Source organism: Hyaena hyaena, unplaced genomic scaffold (assembly GCF_003009895.1).
Source record: "Hyaena hyaena isolate Hyena2069 unplaced genomic scaffold, ASM300989v1 scaffold_3, whole genome shotgun sequence".
NCBI lineage: Eukaryota > Metazoa > Chordata > Mammalia > Carnivora > Hyaenidae > Hyaena > Hyaena hyaena.
The window spans coordinates 3,066,597-3,085,191 of record NW_024080635.1 but is presented as its reverse complement, the minus strand read 5'-3'; the positions used below and the strand labels follow the sequence as shown (position 1 = coordinate 3,085,191).

Sequence of the window (18,595 nt, the reverse complement as noted above, 5' to 3'; positions counted from 1 at the left end):
GGGGGGGGGGGGGGCAGGGCAGGTGGAAGTGGGGCCTGGGTGGGGGAGGTGTCCGGAGAGGACATGGAGGACCCAGGGCCCCATATGGTTCTCACCCCCACAGGACCTGAAGGAAGGCCAGCCCAAAGAGCAGAGGGATTCTCTCAGCCTGATCTCGGGGGCCACCTGAAGCCAGGGGACCCCCCACCCTTCCCTGAGAAACTGAACAGACCCTGGAGTCAGCCCGAGGGGGGTCGGCCCTTCCAGCTGTCCTGGGAAACCTTGCAGCTCTGAAATCCTCCCCCAAAGCTCTCAGGCGCATGCCAGCATGCACCCTGAGGACACACGATGCACCCCCCCCCAAAGTGTCCCCATCTGTGTGTGTGTCCAAGCCCAGCCTCCTTGCAGAATCGGGCTGTGGTCCCCCTCACCATCCCATTTGTTATGTTATTTATAACCTGGCAGGAACTCACACGTGGTGGAGACGCCGAGCCCCACCCCCAGCCCAGAGCTGCCCTGCCCCAAGGGATGGAATGAGCCAGACCCAGGGGGGCCCACCAGCACCACTGCCCAGACGGGAGAGAAGCACAAAGAATCAGACCAAAAATCGGGGCGGGGGGAGGCACTGGCAGAGCCCCACAGCCCACGATGACCCTCTGTGCGGCCCTGTAGGTTTGATCAGCAAAGGGGAGGGATAGACGGGTGGCCAGGCTCTCCCCCTCCTCTCCTGAGTCCTGGGACCCAGGCAGGACCTTGCAATGAGCAGAAGCCCTGAAGCTAGACTGCTTGGGTCCAAATCCCAGGACTGCCTCCCCGACCCCAGGAGCTGTGTGATTCTGGGCAAACAAGACCACCTCTCTGAGTCTGTTTCTTCTCCTACGAAACGGGCGTATAATAGAACCAACCTCAAAGCATTGTGAGGATTAAGTGAGATTATCCAAACAGGTTCTTGGCCCAGAGCCCTGCTACTTTCTCAGCTGGGTGACCTTGGGGCAAGCTGCCTGGCCTAAAGCTTAGCGAAACCACCTGCAAACGAGACAATGCGGCCCAGAGGGTCGTGAGGACTGAAGCCATGGCCGAGACACACAGGAGGACATCAGCACACACAGGTTCTTTCTCTTTCCCTCTGCTCTCAGGGGCCCCTGTGATTCCAGAGCACCCCCAGCTTCTACCCTGGACCATCTTTATCGCCCGTCACTAGGCACACAGAGGTTTTTAGAGATACTAAAATCCAAACAGTTCCTCAAGGGACAAGTCCTCCCCCTCACTCTGCAGTGAGCACCCAGCCTCATCAAATATAGATGCTCTATAAATACCTGAGGGACGGACAGATGCCAGAGTGAAGGTGACCAGAAAGAGGGACAATGACCAGTGTTGGTGAGGCGGTGGAGGGACTGGAGCCTCACGCCCTGACAGGGACCAAAACCAGGGCAGCTGCTTTGGAAGACAGTCGGGCAGCTTCTCGAAAGGTGAGACGGAGAGTTACGGATGAGCCAGTAATTCTACACCCAGGGCAGGTATCCAAGGGAAGTGAAAGCATACATGCACGTACATTTAAAAAAAAAAAAAAAAGCAGCATTATTCATAATAGCCAAAAAGGGGCAAAACCCAGGTGCCCACTAACTGCTAGATAAATAAAGATGGCACGTCCCCACAACGGAATAGAACTCAACTGAGAAAGGAAGTTGGTGCCGGTGAGCCCTGACTCACGTGGGTGGGCCCTGACTACGTGACGCTAAGTCAAGGAAGCCAGTCACGAAAGACCACGTGTTGTGTGATTCCACTCGTACGAAATGTCCAAGGTAGGCACATCCATACAGAAAGAAGTGGCTGCTTAGGACTGGTGGGCTGGGGACAAATGGGGAGTGACCGCTGAAGGGCATACTGGGTTTTCGGGGGGGGGGGGGCTGATAAAAATCTATAAAATTGGTGATGGTTGGATAACTCTGTACTAAAAACCGCTGAACTAGATGCTTTAGGTGGGCTAACTATATGGTATGGGGGTTTGATCTCGACACAGCTGTTGTTTGAGGGGGATAAAAAAGAATGAATGGGAGACTGAGGCTCAGAGAGAGCAAGAAACTTGCCCACAGTCACACAGCGGAGCCTAAACTCAAATACTCAGATGGAAGAGGAGGTCAGCTTTGCCCCTGCTCAGCCCCAGGAGGGCACACGCGGACTCTGCAGACCCCAGTGGGACAGGTCCTGCGTGGCCACGGCCCCCCCTGTACCTTGTCAAAGGCCACGTGGCAGGTGGGACCACTGGGAGGGGGCAGGCCTGGCCGAGTGACCCAGCAGAAGGGAGGCAGCATCGAACTCAGGCTGGCTGTCCTCTCCCCTCCCCGTACCCCAGTATCCCGCCTCCAGCCCTCCGTGGTTCTGGGGTGCCCCCTGTCTGTGCGGCCGACCCCTGGCCCCAGAGGTGAAGCCCATCTGTCCCCTGTCCCCTGTGGCTGTCTAAAGCAGTGTCTCCAGGGCCCACCCCTCACCTGCGTCCCGCTCTGCTAGACTCCAGTCCCCGCCCATCTCAGCTGGCAGCCACCCACGCCCTACCCCCCCCCCCCCCCGGGGCTGGTCTCTGCTCTCCATTCCCCACACAGAGGCCCATCTGTCCGGAGGGCCGGGCCTGTGTCTGACAGGTGCTCAGTGTCTCCCCCACACCCCCCCCAGGCAGAACTCAGGCACGAAGCTTGCACCCACTTAGTCCACTGCCTCCAGCGCATCACCTCAGCCAGCCTTCCCGTCCCTGGCTCTGGTCCCCCGCCCCGTCCCTAAGAGGGGAAGGGGTGACCTCACAGAGCCTTACGGCAGATTGCAGGGCGGGGGCCACAAAGGATCCCGAGGATGGGAAGCAAAACCTCCACCAGGATCCCTCGCCCTCATTCCCAACCACGGCGTGGAAGGTACCAGAGAAAACCCCAGGGCCCCATGTGCCCTCCCCCGACATCACCCACGGCCTCCTGGGGTCCACACACCCTTGTGTCCAGCCAGCCCGTCTTCAGTCCACGGCCAAGAGCCCTCTTCACTGAGCTCAGAGGGAGCCCGGATGCCCACGAGGGATTTAGGGCCTCTGAGTGCCCTGCCTCCACATGCCCCGTAGCCCAAGGATGAGACAGGCCCTCCGCTCCTCACGGGTCACTTGAATGTGGCTTCCCTGACCCAAAGCACCTTCAGGTGTCACCTGGCCCATCACCTGACCCCATGCAGGCAGGTCAGTGGCTCCAGCCCTGGGCTCCTACCATCAAGCCCCGGTCACACCAGCCTGGCCAGCCCAGCCCCAGGCCAGGGCAGCGGCCGCCCCCCCACCGGAAGTCTGGAAGGATGAGCCCCAGGGGTCCCGCCCAGGGACTAGAACAGCCTGCAGGAGAAGTGCCCGGGCTGGGAAAACGGGGCTCAATGTTAGAAGGCACAGAAGGGCTGCTACTGGGACCCAGTCTTGTTCCCCAAGCCCCAGGACAAGGACATGGGTCACGACCGTCACCTCAGTGGTGACAGAGCCTCTCATGACCACTGTCCCCAGTATTACCAGTCCTGATGACCAGCTCGGGGCACGGCAACGTACTCTGCTCTGGGCTAAGTACAACCCAATCATCACAACTGCCCTGCAGGGGGACACTCGCCACCAACTTCACAGAAAGAGGTCACGGTCAGAGCCCAAGTGGAGTCAGTGGCGCCCCCACCCTCTGCACCACCTATCAGAGCCACCTCTACACACACCCGTCCAAATGCCAGCGGTGGGGGAGGGGCGAAGGGGAACCCAGCCCACACAGCGTCCACTACAGTGCCCTGGGCCATATGGACTGTGCCCCCCTCCCACAGTGTGCCGGGGACGGTCTCATCTGAGCCATGGTCCACACCGACCCCCCACCAGGAGCCCCCTCACCACGTCTCATGACCTAACAGCATTTTGCAGCAGGAACGTTGCTGCCACTTGGGCGGAATGGCCCCTCGGACAGGACACTGCCATTACCCAGCAGCCCTGCCTGCCCCCCTCCCCTGCAGAAATGCCAGCAGCAGCCCATTATCGTGACAACCAAAAACATCCCTGTGCCTTTCTAAACGCCCAGGCGCCTACACGTCCACTGCTCAGCTCAGGCCTCACTTCCTCCTGGAAGGTTCCCCACCCCCATCCCTTCTGGGGGCAGGGGGCGGGGGGAGCAAGTTCGGCATCTCATGGCTGGGCCTCATCTTACCACTGGGTCCAGAAATGCTCTGGCCAGAAACAGGGTCCCCAGAGATGCTGAAGATGTGACTCCGGGCCCATATCAGGTTAAGCGGTTAAATGAAGGGACCACCTCGCCTGGCCTCCCTGACCCCAGTCGTCACTTTCCACGGGGACGCTGGGCCACACCCATCGCCCTCCTCCCCAGGATGTCCGTTCCCAGAGCCCACTGAAGGCCACAGAACCGAATCTCTGAAGGAACCTGTGTTTTGAGCGTGCGGTGACCCTTGAGGGCAGGCAGAAGACGGAGCCCCGCGTCCCTCTGCACCCTGACCGCCCCTCCTGCCTAATCACTGCTAAGGAGGCCAGATGACCAGCTGCCCCCCTGGCCTGGGCTCCCCAGACTCTGGGATTAAGAGCTGGGATTAAGGCCGCACACACTCCTGGTAGCTCAGAGCCCCAGCAACGTCGTGCATGCACGTGGGTACGTGTGTGCACGCGCAGGCACATTCAGGGCGGTTTCCAGGCAGAGCTGCAGGTACACTGGTGTGCACACACCTGTGGTCGCGTTCCGTGGGCTCATATGCCCCGGGGGGTCTGGCTGCGTTCGCATGGGCGGGACGTGTGCATGGAGGTGGCAGGGAGAGTGTACGTCCCTGTCTGTGTGTGTTCAGGTCCCCATGCTCTGTCACCGACGCAAATGTGTCCGCACGTGTTCACGTGTCTGTGTGCACCAACCTCCCCCCGCTGCGGAGGGCGTCCCCCAGTTCTGCCAGCTTTGTCCCAGAGGCTGCTCATCTCCGCGGCCCCCCAAGGGGTTGGGGGCACACACCCCATGGGCGAGAAGCAGAGCGACGGCAGCCTCTTCGGGCCTGGCCCCAAGGGGGCTGCTAAAACAGGGGAGCGGGCCGCAACGTCCTTCCCTGCATGGACGCGAGGGCCCCACGCGTCAGCGCAGATGCACAGCGACACGCTGTCACACACACGTGACACACAGACCCGGCCCCTTGTCCGAACCTACACTGAACCATGGGCTGAGCTTCCCAGGGGACAAGGATGCTCGGGGCTCAACCAGCACCGTCTGGCGGACCATCCCTTGAACACAGAGCCGGACCCCATCTTCCGGACCTGAGCCGGCCTCCAACAAGCCTCACAGCTCCCCCACCTCACGTGAGAACAGGACTCAGCCTCGCCAGGGCTCGGCCCCCAGGGGTCCCCACGGAGCCACTGCCCTGGGGGAGCCACTTAATCTTCACCGGGCCAGTGTCCTCATGCGAACGGCAAGGTGGGAAGCTGATTCCCTGTAGCCCTCTGCCCTTGAAACTACACTTCTGGACGGGTCGATGAAGGTATGGGGGGGGGGGGCACCCAGGAAGGTGAAGAGTAAAGAAGAGTCTCACCCTAACCACCCCCTCGGCCTTCCAGACCCCTGTCCCCCAGGGGACTGACTCCTCAGGTCCTGGCCCCACTGAGGGGCAGCCTGGGAGATGGGAGGTTCCAACCAGGCAGAGGGAGTGAAGCAGGGGCTTCTTCGAGGAGGGTGGGAGGCAGAGAGGGAAGGAGCGGAGCAGTGCGCAGACAGAGGAGGAGGAAGGGGGGGGCTGCTGGGGAGGACAGGGTGGTGGGGAAGATCTCTGGTAACCAAGCCTGAGCCTCAGGAAGCCCGCAGCGTGTCCACCTTCCAGAAAGGTGGAGGCCAAAAGGACCCAGTACGCCCCCCTCCCCCATCGCTGGTACCCACTGCTCCCCGCTCTCAGCCCCCATGTTCCTCTTCTGCAAGTTTGGGGATCACAGGAGGACAAGGTGTGACCACAGGGGAGAACTCGAAGTAACACAGACCCAGGATGTGTGACCGCGGGGAAAGGAAACAGTGCAGCAGTGTCAGGATTTGGGGAGACGAAACCGAGTCGCACCCCGGGGAGGGCTCGCCAGGGAGATGATGTAATGATGGGGCTGCTGCAACAATGTATCCAAGTGAGAGCTCCAAGGAGGTAAGGATGTAGCCCTGTGGGGAATCAGAGGCTGTGAAAAAAAAAGTTACAGAGTTGGGGACTGGCTGAGAATCCTAACACGTGGAGGAGGGGCACCGTCTAGAACTCCAGCAAAAGAAGGGGGAGGAGCCTGAAGGAAGGCTCACTGTGCCTGAGAGCTGGGAGGAGAGGTCGGTAAAGGATTCCCGGAGGAGGGCACATCCGTGCTGGGTTTTGGAGGATGAGTAGGAGTTCACTGGAGAAGGGGACACGTCCATGGAGAGTGAACCGCACGTGGGTAGACATGAAGGCAAGAGAAACCATGTTGTACGCCGTGCCCAAGGAATAGGGTGGTCGCAGTGAGGGGCATACAGGGCAAAGGCATGGAAATGGAGAAGAATGCTGATACGCATCGATGGGGCATAGGGTCTTGGGGCTGAGGGCACCTGGGCTTGGGGTAGGGGTGGCTTCCTGGGAGAGAAGGGTGGGAGCTGGGCCTGCAGCCTGGCAGAACTGAGACGGGTAAAGAGGAGAAACACGGTACAAGAGATGGCGCCACGCCAGGGAGTCAGCAGACACAGTCCTTTGTCCCAGCTCAGCCACCAACTTGCTGTGTTACCTCGGGCAAGCCACGGGACCCCTTTCGGCCTCAATTTCCCCATAGGTAAAATAAGGAGGCCAAACTACCAGATCTCGGAAGACCCTTGCTGGGACTAGAGATCATTCCTTTGGCCTCTGTCTCCCCTTCAGGACAATGACTAAGTTGGACAGGAGTGTTCCCAAGGGTCCTTCTAGCTGAAAGACGCTGGCCCTCTGACCTTTCCCCAGCCTTAGGGCAGCCTCAGCCCATGGCTCATCCTCAACTGAAAACAGGCCGCAGAGAAAGGCCACTGTGGAAGCCAAGAGCCACACACCTCCCCCCCCCAACCCCGGCTGGGTTGTGGCCTCTCCCTCAGCAGCCACATGGATTCTGGCACCTAGCGAGATGGGATTGGCCCTAAATTCATCACACACTTTTCAGTTTGCGATGCACAAGGCAGCACAAGGCAGTATTGTACACCCGAGAGCATTCTAGACGGCTTGGGTTCAAATCCAAGGCAGGCATGCCACTCTGTTGACCTTGGACAAGTTACTGAGCCTCCCTGGGCTTCAATTTCCTCTTTTGTAAAAGCAGGATCATAACGGTACCTCCTTCCTAAGGTGGCCGTAAGGACTTTTATACACAAGACGTTTGGCAGAGCATCTTGCACAGGGCAGGCCCTCAAGAGGCACGATTCAATATTAATGGATCACATCTGTGGTCCCATTGGCATCCCGTGCCAGCCCCTCGGGGTCGTGTGGCTGCACCCACCTCAAGACCAACTCCCCTATGGGCAGGATGGAGCCCACCTGCCTTGGTTTGGACTCAAAGCCCACCTTGTGAGCCACTGAAGTCTTCCAAGCCAAGGCTCCATGGGGTTCAACCGCTCAGCCCCAGATCACCCCATGGCACAGGGCCAGGTACCCTGAAGGTGCCCAGCAAATGTGTTAAATGCAAGAAACAACACGCTCTCACTGGGAACAGCAACCCCCTACAGCAATGGCTTCCCCACCCCATGGGTAGGTATGTCCCCACCTTCCCTGGTTGGGAATGGCTGCTTTGAACCACACCCCAATCTGTTGTGACCTTTCCCACCTCTGAGCCTTCGTCCACTGCGGCCCGTCTGTCAACATGCTGCCATCCTTCACGGCCTGATACAAATGACACCTCCTCCATGGAGCCTGCCCTGATTCTCCAGAGCCAAAATGGACCTCTCATCCCCCTGACTCACTACCCTTAGCCTCTTGCGCGTGCTGTCTCCGCCCCCTAACTGGGAGCTTCCTGAGGTCAGGGACCAGTTAACCCCCCTGGGGGTCCAAGTGCTCAGCACAGGCCAGACACAGAGGTGGCATCCGCAAATTGTGGCTGAAGTGACTGGCAGGCAGCAGCAGAGCAGGGACAAGGACCCAGTTACTAGACTCACAGCCCAGCCCTCAGGCCGCCTGGATTTGACAGATTGTGTCCCGAAGGCTGGGAAGAGACGTGGAGCTCAGCGTGATGGGTGAGGAAAGGGGCCCGTCCCACCCCGAGGAACCACAGACAGTCCCCATGGACGAAACAGGCCTCCCCGCCTCCTGGCCAGCTCTCTCTTCCCAAAGGGGCCTGGCCTCACGTCTCTCAAATGTGAAGACCTGGAAGGGTCCCTGGTCGCCCAGTCCCATCTCCCCACTTGGCAGATGCGGAAGTAGAGGCTCAAAGGGGGAAGAGGGTGCCCGTGGTCACGTGACAAGCTGGTAGCAGACTCCCTTCTGCAACACAACAATCTCAAGGAAAGCATGACTACAGTAAGGAAAAGTCGCTGCTTCCTTTACACTGGCTGCCAGCGAATTAACCAGCGGTACCCCCCCAGCCCTCCCCTTCCCTCCTCTCCCCTCCCCACAGCCTAGCGGGCGAGGCTGCGCTGGCCCCACCTAACCTCGGAGATGACGAAGGCTGCTTGCTGACCGCCTCCCCCTGCACCTCTGCGTCCCCATCTGTACAATGGGAGAACAACAGCCAGCTTGCAGGGGCGCAGCAAGAACGGAGCCGAAGCGCATGGACAGTGTGCACACGTGCCCAGTAAGTACTGGCTGTTATCTCTGCCCTGTTGTCACCGTCTGTGCCCGTCTTCCCGGCAGACACTCTCACCCTTGAGGGCAGGAGCCAAAATTCAGTTGCAGACGCCCCCACCTCGGCCTCCACGGCAGCCTGGCCCTAAGAGGGCAGCAGTCAGCATGTGGTGGGTCCGCGAAGGGCAGACAGGAACGAGGGCACCCGCCCCCAGCCAGGGGCCCGCAGGGGATGCCAGCACGGGGGCTCTGCCCAGCACGCTGACTCCCCCTGCTCCTGGTACAACCACCTCAGGCTCTCCTGGAACCTTGTCTGCCCATCCCCCGCAGCCCCCACACGTCTTCCCCAAACCCCAGCCCAATGGGGGGCACAGGCCCAGGGAGCCGCCCACAGGCCCCCTGGCGCCTGCAATGGCATCAGCCATCAGTCTGCTGCAATTAGATTTCCCAGATCCCACCGGTGATTGATTCTGAATTATCCTGATTAAAGTCTGGGCTGGTGAGCAGAGCTGGTGGGGGAAGGGGGGGCAGGCGGGGGGAGGGGGGCAGGCTGGGGTGCTGGCTGCCAGTACAGGGGGCACAGTGAGCTCTAGGAGAGCTTGGGCTGAAGTTGGTCTCAGGGTGAAGCAGGCCCACTACCCATCCCGGAAGCAGGGGGAGGTCCTCTCCCCCCCACCCCATCCCCCCGCCCCCGTCTCAGAAAACCCCAGCCCTGGAGTGGGGGTGAGGACAAGGTCAGCAATGGGACAGAGAGAACTCCTGAGTAGGCGAGGGGGCAACCGTACCCCTGGCTCCACCGGCACCTGGCTGTGTGAGCTTTGGCAAGTGGCTTAACGTCTCTGAGCCTTCTAGACGTGGGCAATGCCACTGAGAGTGGTGGAAGGCTCAGTGAGCCCACTTAACGCTGGATACAAGTCCAGCCCTTGGGGGGCAAGTCCCCAGGCCATCTCTGGGTCTCAGGACTCCCACCTATGAGCTGGCAGGCCACGGGGCTGGTCAACTCCTTAGGGCTCTCACATCTCTGCGTCCTATACAAACAACGGTCACCCGGCCCAGGGCCAGGGCCTGTGTGAACAGAACACAGCCAAGGTGCCCCTCGGCTGTGAGGAAAGGGGAAAGAACCCGGCGCCACCACTCCCTGCACTAATGCTGCAAACCACACGGTCTCTCTGGAGACCTCTCTCGAGGCCCGGAAGGACCTGAAGACCTGCTGAGTCCACTCCTCCGCCTCCAGACTGGACTGCAGACCGCTGGTAGTCTCAGACCACCAACTGCCCTTGAACTCGGCACCATGAGGCACTGGGAAGTGCCGCCTCTAATCTGGCCCAAGTTCTCCCTATTAGGGTAGGCCCTGCCTCCAGGGTTCCACTTTGGGTCATCCATGGGCACTCGGGCTTGGTTCCCGCTCTCCAGGGGAAAACCTTCCTCCCGCCCCCAAAGCCTTGACAAGGCCAAGAGGGGACAGGGAAAGAGCAAAACCCAAGCGGGGAAATGGGAGAAATCACTATTGACGGGAGACCCGCTCCTAATCAGGTACTTTATTACATCGTGTTGCTCGGTCTCCAGCAACTCTTAAGATAGAGCTACCTGTAGCCTGTCTGCAATAAGAGAATGAGGCTCAGAGAGGTCAAGCGATCTTGACTGCCAAGATCACATAGCAAGAAACTGGCAGACCTGGGATTTCAACCCAGTTGGCTCTTCTGCTACCCCCCAGCTGCACCCCACCCCAGTTTGGAGACCCCAGAGCAGATGGCACCAAAGCCCAGGCTGGGGCTCAGGGGTGGGAAGAAGGCGGACCTTGGCCAGCTGGGCCACCAAGGTGACAGAACCGTCTCCGCCTGGTATATAAGGCCAGCACAGACGTTCCCTGCCCTCCGCCCTCAGCAGCCAGGTAGGAAAGAGGCCAGATCATTCATCAGGGGCCACCCCCACCCCCAACCTGCAGCTGGGCCTGCAGCCATGGCTGCCCCAACTCCCCCTGTAATCACAGCTTCCTGTTTGGCGTTGAGACTAGGCCTGGTCAGTGGGGGGAGGGGAGCAGCCACCCCTCTGGCCCTGGCTGGGGCCTGCTCTGAAGTGGGGGTTGGGGGGGGCGGAAGTAAAGGCTACCCAGCCTCCTGGAATCTTGGGAGGCTGGAAGCCAAGGCATGGGTGGCGGGGGGAGAGGGCGGGGGGGGGGGGGGGGGGGGGGGGGGGGGACAGCAAAGGAAGCCAGTCAAGCAGTTTTTACCCAGCCCTAGCACCGAGCCCAATACGGGGCTCAAACCCATGAGTTAGTGAGAACCACAAAGCAAGCCAGGTGGTCCGAGACTAGCCCAGACACCACCTCCTGTTGGGGAAGGGACTGGGGGGCCAGGAGCAAGGGGCTCAGCTCCTCCCAGCACCCTGCCCCCCTGCCCCAGACACCAAATCACAGGCTTCCAAGCAGCTGAGCTGGAGCCCAGAGCCACAGCGCCTCTGTCCCACCCAGATGTGGCGGCCGCGCCCTGGCACTCAGACCGCAGGTCCACCCCGTGTGGACCCCCCGGGCACCTTCCAGCCCATGGGCGCATGCTTGGGCCCAGCAGAATTCTGCCAGTCTCACTGTCCCTCACTGTCCCCTCCACCCGCCTCCAAAGGAGGGAACACAAAGCGCTCCCCCCACCCCCACCCCCGCCTGGACTACGAAGCTCAGAGTCCTGGTTCCCTTCCTTGCTTCACTCACTCAAACTGTTCAGTTCTGGGCCAGGAGCAAAGCTGGCCTTGGCACTGGGCAGAGAAGAAAGCCGCCACAAAGCCCTCCCCAGGGAGTTCACGGTCTATCACGAAGGCATTCTGACACTTCTCCAGACTCAGGCTGCGTGACCTCCGCCAAGTCACTCAGGCCACAGGGAATCTTAGGGGCACTGGGCCAGGACTCAGGGATGGTGGGACGGCAGGGATGCAGACTCGGGGTCCACGCAGGCCTCGTCACCTATGCAGAGTGAGCCCCAACATTGGGAACAACCAGTGTGAGCCAGAGGGCTTGGTGGGGGGGGGGGGTTGTGTGTGGACAGATTTCTCACATCCTCAAGTTCTAAATAGTTCTCCTCTCCCATGCCCTGACCAGATGCACACCCCATCCCGCATCCTGCACAGTTTATGAGCCCATTTTACAGATGGCAGAGGCCTGTGAGGTGGCCGAGGGGCAAGGGCTCCAGAGTCAAGCACTGGGTAAGCCCCCCAGACCCCAGCCCTGCCTGCAAGATGTGGTTACTGTCCCTCGCCTCCAAGGCCAAGGGAACATTACAGGGGAATGATGGGGGACAGGCCTGGCCCAGAGCCTGGCAGAGAGCACTCCCTTAGCAGACAGGAAGTATTATGGGATTAGTCTGGGGGGTAGGGAGGCCCCAGAGAGAAGGAACCTGCCCCAGATCACAGAGCAGGAGGGGGTAAAAGCAGGATGGCCACCCAGCTCTCCAGCTTGCCAGGCCCTGGTTCCATCCAGCTCTGCTACTTCCGGGCTGTGTGACAGTGAGCAAGTAGTTTAACCTCCCTGTGCCTCTGCCAGATGCAGGTTCTCATAATTCCCACCTCCAAAGATGAGCAGGTGCAGAGTGGGCGGGGCTTCCAGGGAGCACTAGTTTGCTGTTTCGATCATGAAGCCCGGGGGTGGGGTGGGGGGGCGGTGCGCCCCACCCCCCAGAGCCTGCCCACACTCCCCGTGGGCGGAGGTGGGGAGGGATGGCAAAGACAGATGGAGACTTCACTGCCTCCCAGCCCCATCCCCACCCCCGGCTGCCTCAGTCTGCTCCAGCCCGCCGCAATTCTGCTGCTGCCCCTTCTAGAATGACCCATCCCTCTCCTTCAAGCAGCCAGGCCTGGAGTGAGGATTGGAGGGGGGGGGGGTCCCAGCTCCAATGGGAGGGTCTGGAGGGAGGCCTGGCTTCTGGTCGGGGGGGGGTCTCTGTCTCCACCTCTTTCTCCCCTTCAGGATGACCCCTCTCACCCACCCCACTGATGCCCCAGCATCTTCCAGAGCCCAAAGCCAGAACTGTGCTGCCCGGGGAGGAGGGGGGGGTGGCGGCCAGAGAACCTACGTCCCATTCCCTGTGGTTGAGAAGCCATCTGTCTTCAAAAGGCCAGCGTGCTTTTTTCTACAGCAGAGCTCAACCCCACAGCAACCCTCAACGCGAGGGGACAGTAACACACTGACTCGGCAGCTGGAAGCACCCCCATCCCAATTCTGCCATGGGGATGCTGTAACCCCCAAAAGCAGTCCTGTACGTGTTTGTCTCCAGTTGAGAGCCTGGGGTCAAGGCAGGCCACAGCTTGCTCCATGCCACGCAATTACCACTTTTATTGCATAACTCAAAACCTCTTCCTCCAGGAAGCCCTCTCTGACCTCTCTGGGCTCCCTCCTGCAAAGACCCTACATGCTGAGAGCTCAGGACAAGGCAGGCTGTGCTGAAGTGCTCAATCTACCCCAGGAGCTCATTTTCTCGTAGCCAGCCCCCTGTGAGGTTGGCATTGTTACAGTCCCCATTTTGCAGATGAACAAAGTGAAATAAATCCCTCACTCAAAGGCACGCTGCAGGTGTCTGTTCTGAGAGCCCCTGCCCCCTTAGGGGCAAACAGAGAGCAGGCCCCTGCGGTGTCCCTGTGTCGGGGCCTGATCTCAAACAGCCCAGGGTCCCCAACTTTTTCATTTTTACAGGGAGGACAATCTTGCTCTGACAACCCAGGCGCAGGGTGGACGGGGTGGGGGGCGTTGGTGTACGGACTTCTGGGACCGGAAACAGTGGGGGTGGTGAGGGGGCAGGAGCCACCAGGCCTGGGGGTGCGGCTTCAAAAGAATTCCTTGAGGGGCGCCTGGGTGGCTCAGTCAGTTAAGCTTCCAACTTCTGCTCAGGTCATGATCTTGTGGTTCATGAGTTTGAGCCCCGTATTGGGCTCTGTGCTGACAGCTCGGAGCCTGGAGCCTGCTTCGGATTCTGTGTCTCCCTCTCTCTCTGCCCCTCCCCTGCTCATGCGCTGTCTCTCTCTCTCTCAAAAATAAACAAACATTAAAAAAAAACACAACAGGACTTCCTTGATTGATTTCACTTCCCAGTGGTCCCCACCCCCACCACACTCCCAGGCACAGAATAACAACTTTACAAAAGAACACAAAACCAACACTTGGTGGGCGTTTACTGTGAGCCAGGCACTGTGCTAGCTTTCTGCATTAACCACTTAGATGGTTGTGATTTTCCGTTTTACAGAGGTTTCAGAAACAAGGCACAGAGAGGTAAAGTAACTTTCACAAGGTCACACAGCCACAGAGTAGTGAACTCCCGTCACTGGGAATATTCAAACAAGATGAGGGGACACCTAAAATCCCTTCCAGCCCCAAGGTTCTAAAAAACAAAACAAAACAAAACAAAAACGTGTTTCTAAGCTAACACTTCCAGAATTGCCACCCTCCAAGCCTTTCTGGGTAGGGACTGAGGTGGTCCTGAAAGCAGATGTCCCTCAGAATCCTAGTCACCTGGTCTCTCGGGAGAGAGGACTCCCCAAAGCAGATGCCAGAGGACACACAGCCAGCCACCCACTGGCCACCTGCATGTGAATGAGACCCGCTGTCCCCACAGGCCCCACCCCCCACCCCGACCACACACGCTCCCTTTCAAGCTGGTGGGCAAACCCAGGGGCCATGTTGTCCCTCCCTTGCCCTAGTCAGCCGCTGCCCAACCCGGCGGTGTCCTCAGAGGACCCCACTGTGAAGGCCACCCGGGCGGGGCTCTCCTGGTCTCCCCTCCATCCCTCCTGCCACAGGCATCACCCTCTCCCTCTATTTTGGCAGCTGGGCACCATCCATTTACCCTTCGCCTCCTGGGCCAGATAGGATGATGCTTCTTGTGGGAAGATGTGAGGCGCGGAAAGAGGGGCTCCCCATCTCCCCTCATCATCTGGAGTGCCTCCCAGGCAAGCCCACCGTCTTGGCTTTATCTGCCACTCAGCTCTGGCTCTGAACCACACCCACCCCCCTCACCCTCAGGGTCAGGGACACCCTGCCTCACTGAGCCCTACAGTAGACTTCCTCCTCTCTTCCTTCCACCACCTTATGGGGCATGAATTATATTAGCCTTGTTCTGCTCGCAGGGAACAGGGACTTGCCCAGGGGCGTACAGCTCAAGTCCTGCGGGGCCTCCAAGCATAGAGCATCCTGCCCCGCACCCCTTCTCATTCTTCTATCCGGGGAACATTCCTGCTTGTGTAGGAGCGCAGACCATCTCATCTCATTTCTGAGGAAGGCATTACCAGCCCCATTTCACGGAGGGGGACGCAGAGGCTCAGGGAGGAGAGGCGGTGTGCCCAAGGTCACCCCATGAATCCATGGCAGTAGCAGGAGTTGAACCCAAGGCTGTGCTATTACCACGTTTTTGATTTCAAAATTGTTCTTCCGGAAGCGTGGCTGAGAAAGCGACGTAGCTGCTAGTATGGGCTGGGACCCTGTCCCTCCCAGGGACTTCTCACCCCACCTGGGGGCGGGGCGGGGCGGGGCGCAGGTGGGAAGGAGGGAGGAGGCATCCAGCCCACCAGACATTGAACTCAGCTTGGCATTCAATACTCTCTCTACCCTTGGTTCAGACCCCAGGTGGGGAAGGCTGATGAGTAGCCCATCTGTCCAAGGAGCAGCTTCTAAGCCTGTCCTCTTCCCCTTTTATAGACTGGCCAACTGAGGGCCAAAGAGACGCCCAAGGGCAGAGTCGGCACCTGGCGGTTGCTGGAGAGACCCAGGAAAGGAGGGCCGGCATAGCTCCTAGAACCAACCAAGGAGACAGGGCCTGGAAACTTCCAGCTCATCCCCAGATGTAACCACGGTGGGGGGGGTGGGGGGGTGGGAGGGGGACTCACTGGGGACCTGGGTCCCTCAAAGTGGGGAGGAGTGGCCCTTCTTTCCTATACCTCCTTCTGCTCCCCCTAATGGAGCTGCGGCCAAGCTCACCCCCACAGCTGTGTGGTCATTCAAAGGGACGCTCAAGGGGTCACTGCATACATATATACTCACCTACACGCTGCCCTCCTCAAGGGTACACACCCCAGGCACAGGGTCACCCATGCATCCACGAGCACACACAGGCACACACATGTTCCCGTGGGGTCAAGCACACACCCACCACCGCCCCCCTCCCCCAGGCACACATAGCCATGGCCAACAGTTGCCCAGCCCCGTCCCTGGTGCACACCGCGAGCACAATAGGTCACCCCCCCAGGATCGGCGCACCTTCAGGGGAAACACGGTGGCACCCGGCCATGTGGTGGATGCTTCTCACCCCTCATCCTTCTCCCGCACACAGCCCACAGGCCCCAGCACCCTTCGCTGGGGTGCTCATACACACAGGGTCACCCTCACTCAGCCCCTCAGGTCACCTTCACACAAGTCACCCTCCACCCCTCCCCTCCTCAGGCCCCCCGCTGCTCTCTCCACAGGGATCCTTGGGGAAACCAAACGCACCCAACCCCCCAGCCCCTGCCCCAGGGAGAACCGACCCAATTCCCTAAAAGTGGCAGCGGTGTGGGCACACCCACGAAGCGAAAGCCACGTTCGCTCAAGACCCACGACACACCCAGCCGGAGCCCCGCGCCCCGCGACCCCTCGCCCGCAGTCAGGCCCGCCCCGCGCCTCCACCGGGACAGGGGGCCCGGCTCCGCCCGCGGAGCCACTGGGGAGGGGCACAGTGTCCACGACCCGCGCGCCGGTTCCCGCTGGGCCGCCTTTGGGGAGGGGTCCCGAGAGCAAGGAGGAGCGGGCCCCCAAAGGCGGCTGTCGGCGGGGACGCTCCCCCCCCCACACGATGCCAGCCTGAGGAAGGGGAAGTCGCCCGGGGTGGGAGGGGGACTGGGGGCGTGTTGGAGATCGAGGGGTGCGGGGCCGTGGGACCGAGTGTGTGGCCGGGGGAAACCGGGGACCCGGGGTGCCAAGTGCGGGGACTGGGGGCGCGGGGACAGAGGCACGAGGGGGACCGGGGAACCAGGGCGCGGGGATCTGGGAGCGCGGCGGGCCGGGAACCGGGGGCGCGGGGACCGGGGGTGGGGGGAGCGGGGGACTAGGGGCGCGGGGCCGAGGGAGCGCTGGGGGCCGGGGACCGGGGACCCGGGGGCGCGGGGCCCGGCGCGTGTCACTCACCCCCGCGGCGCGCCCGGCCAGCAGCAGCAGCAGCAGCGGCGGCAGGAGCAGCCCGCGGGCCCCGGGCCCGGCCGCGGCCCCGCTCCCGGCGCCTGCCCCGTGGGCGGCCCCGGAGCGGTGCGGTGGCCCCGGCTTCATGGCGGCGGCGGCGGCGGCGGCGGACGCCTTTGTTCCCGAGGCGGCGGCGGCGCGCGGGGGGCGGCTGCTCGGCGGCGGCGCGGCCCGGAGGCTGGAGCGACGCGCTCCCGGCTCGGCGGCTCCCGGCTCGGCGGCCCAGCTCCGCCTCGCAGCTCCGCGCCCACAGCGGCCGCGCCCGCAGGAAGCGTGCGCCGCCGCCGCCGCCGCCGCTCCCGCCGCCGCCGCCGCCGCCGCCGCCGCCGCCGCCGGGCCGCCCCCAGCGCGGGCGGAGCGGGGGGAGGGGCGTGGGGCGGGGCGGGCCGGAGCGGCGGCCCCCGCCCGCCCCTCCACCCCCCCATCCCGGACCCCCGCACTCCGCCGGCCCCGTTACCATTTCCACCGCCCCCCCCGCCCCCGCCGCCCCCTGCCTGGGCCCTGCGCCCCCTCCCCGCCCCTTCCCCTTCCCCCCGCGCCCCGGGGCCTTCACCGGCCCCCGCCGCTGCGGCTGCTGCGCGACCCGGGACTAAAGCGGCCGCCAGCCGAGCCGGGTCGGGAGCGCCGGGATCCCGCAGAACGCGCCTCCGAGGGCGGTGGTGAGCGCCGGCAGAAAAGGATCCGCGTGGGAACGCGGGAGGACGGGCCTGGCTCCTTTGAGGGTCTGAGTAGATGGGTGGCATTTGTGTGATCGTTAGCGGCTTCCCCCTAAGGGGGCCGTTCACGTGGCCCTTCCAGGATCCATCACTCCCACCACCAGCAGCCCCACGCGAGTCGACACAGCGGGCCAGAGGTCACCCAGGTCCAGGGGCTTTGCTCTCCTCCGGACACCTGCGGCCAGGCCTGGACCTCTCTGGGCCTCAGTGTCCCCTCCGCGCACACGGGGGCTGTGGGCCTCTGCCCGAGTCACTGGATCTGCAGGGGGAAAGCGGGCCGGGCCTGCAGTGGTGCTGCTCCCCCAGCAGCTGTGTGGCCCCCGCGCTCTGACACTCATTTCACGCCTTGGAAAGGAGGCCCCCCTCCTGCAGTGCAGGTGGTGTGAGGCGCATGTCCCCGAGTGGCAGTGCCCTGCCTGGCCTGTCTCCAGTGCCTTTACCCCCATCCGACAAGCACGTGAGCTCCGGGAGGGCAGGGTCAGGGTCTCTGGTTCACTGCTGTGTCCCCAACACTAGCAGGAGCTCAATACAAATTTGTTAATTCAATAAATGCGTTTGTCATTCACCTGAGCTCACCTGGTCCAGGCGGTGGGGGTGGGGGAGGGGGGAGCACATATGAATTAAGCCCTGATCACAGGCCGGCGTGGGGCCAAGCACTGGATGTGGGTTGTCTCGTCTCCCCTCTCAGCAGCCCCATGAAGCAGGTGCTGTCCGGGTCTCCACCACCCAGATGGGAAACCGAGGCCCAGAGAGGCGAGTTTATTTACCAACGATGGCAATCTGCCCCTGTGTCCGGCACCCCGTTCGGGGCGCCTATCAGGAAATAGGAACCAAACTGAGCTGAAACTGGGACAGTTCCCCCAAGGAAAAAGGAACTAAAACCAGGACAAATGGAGCCAATCGGGGAGACGGTGGGGGTTGGGCCCAGAGGAAAAGAGTCTGGGGTGCCAGCCATAAT

General features: G+C 61.6%; 1 protein-coding gene across 1 annotated transcript in view; it reads right to left on the bottom strand.

Moving 5' to 3' along the window:
* SDC3 (syndecan 3) overlaps nucleotides 1-17,008 on the bottom strand; it is a 34,773-nt gene extending 17,765 nt beyond the window's left edge. The window contains exon 1 of the mRNA XM_039230736.1: nucleotides 16,871-17,008. Within this exon, the coding sequence (XP_039086667.1) occupies nucleotides 16,871-17,008 (138 nt within the window). The remainder of the gene's footprint in view (nucleotides 1-16,870) is intronic.
* Nucleotides 17,009-18,595: the final 1,587 nt, after the last annotated feature.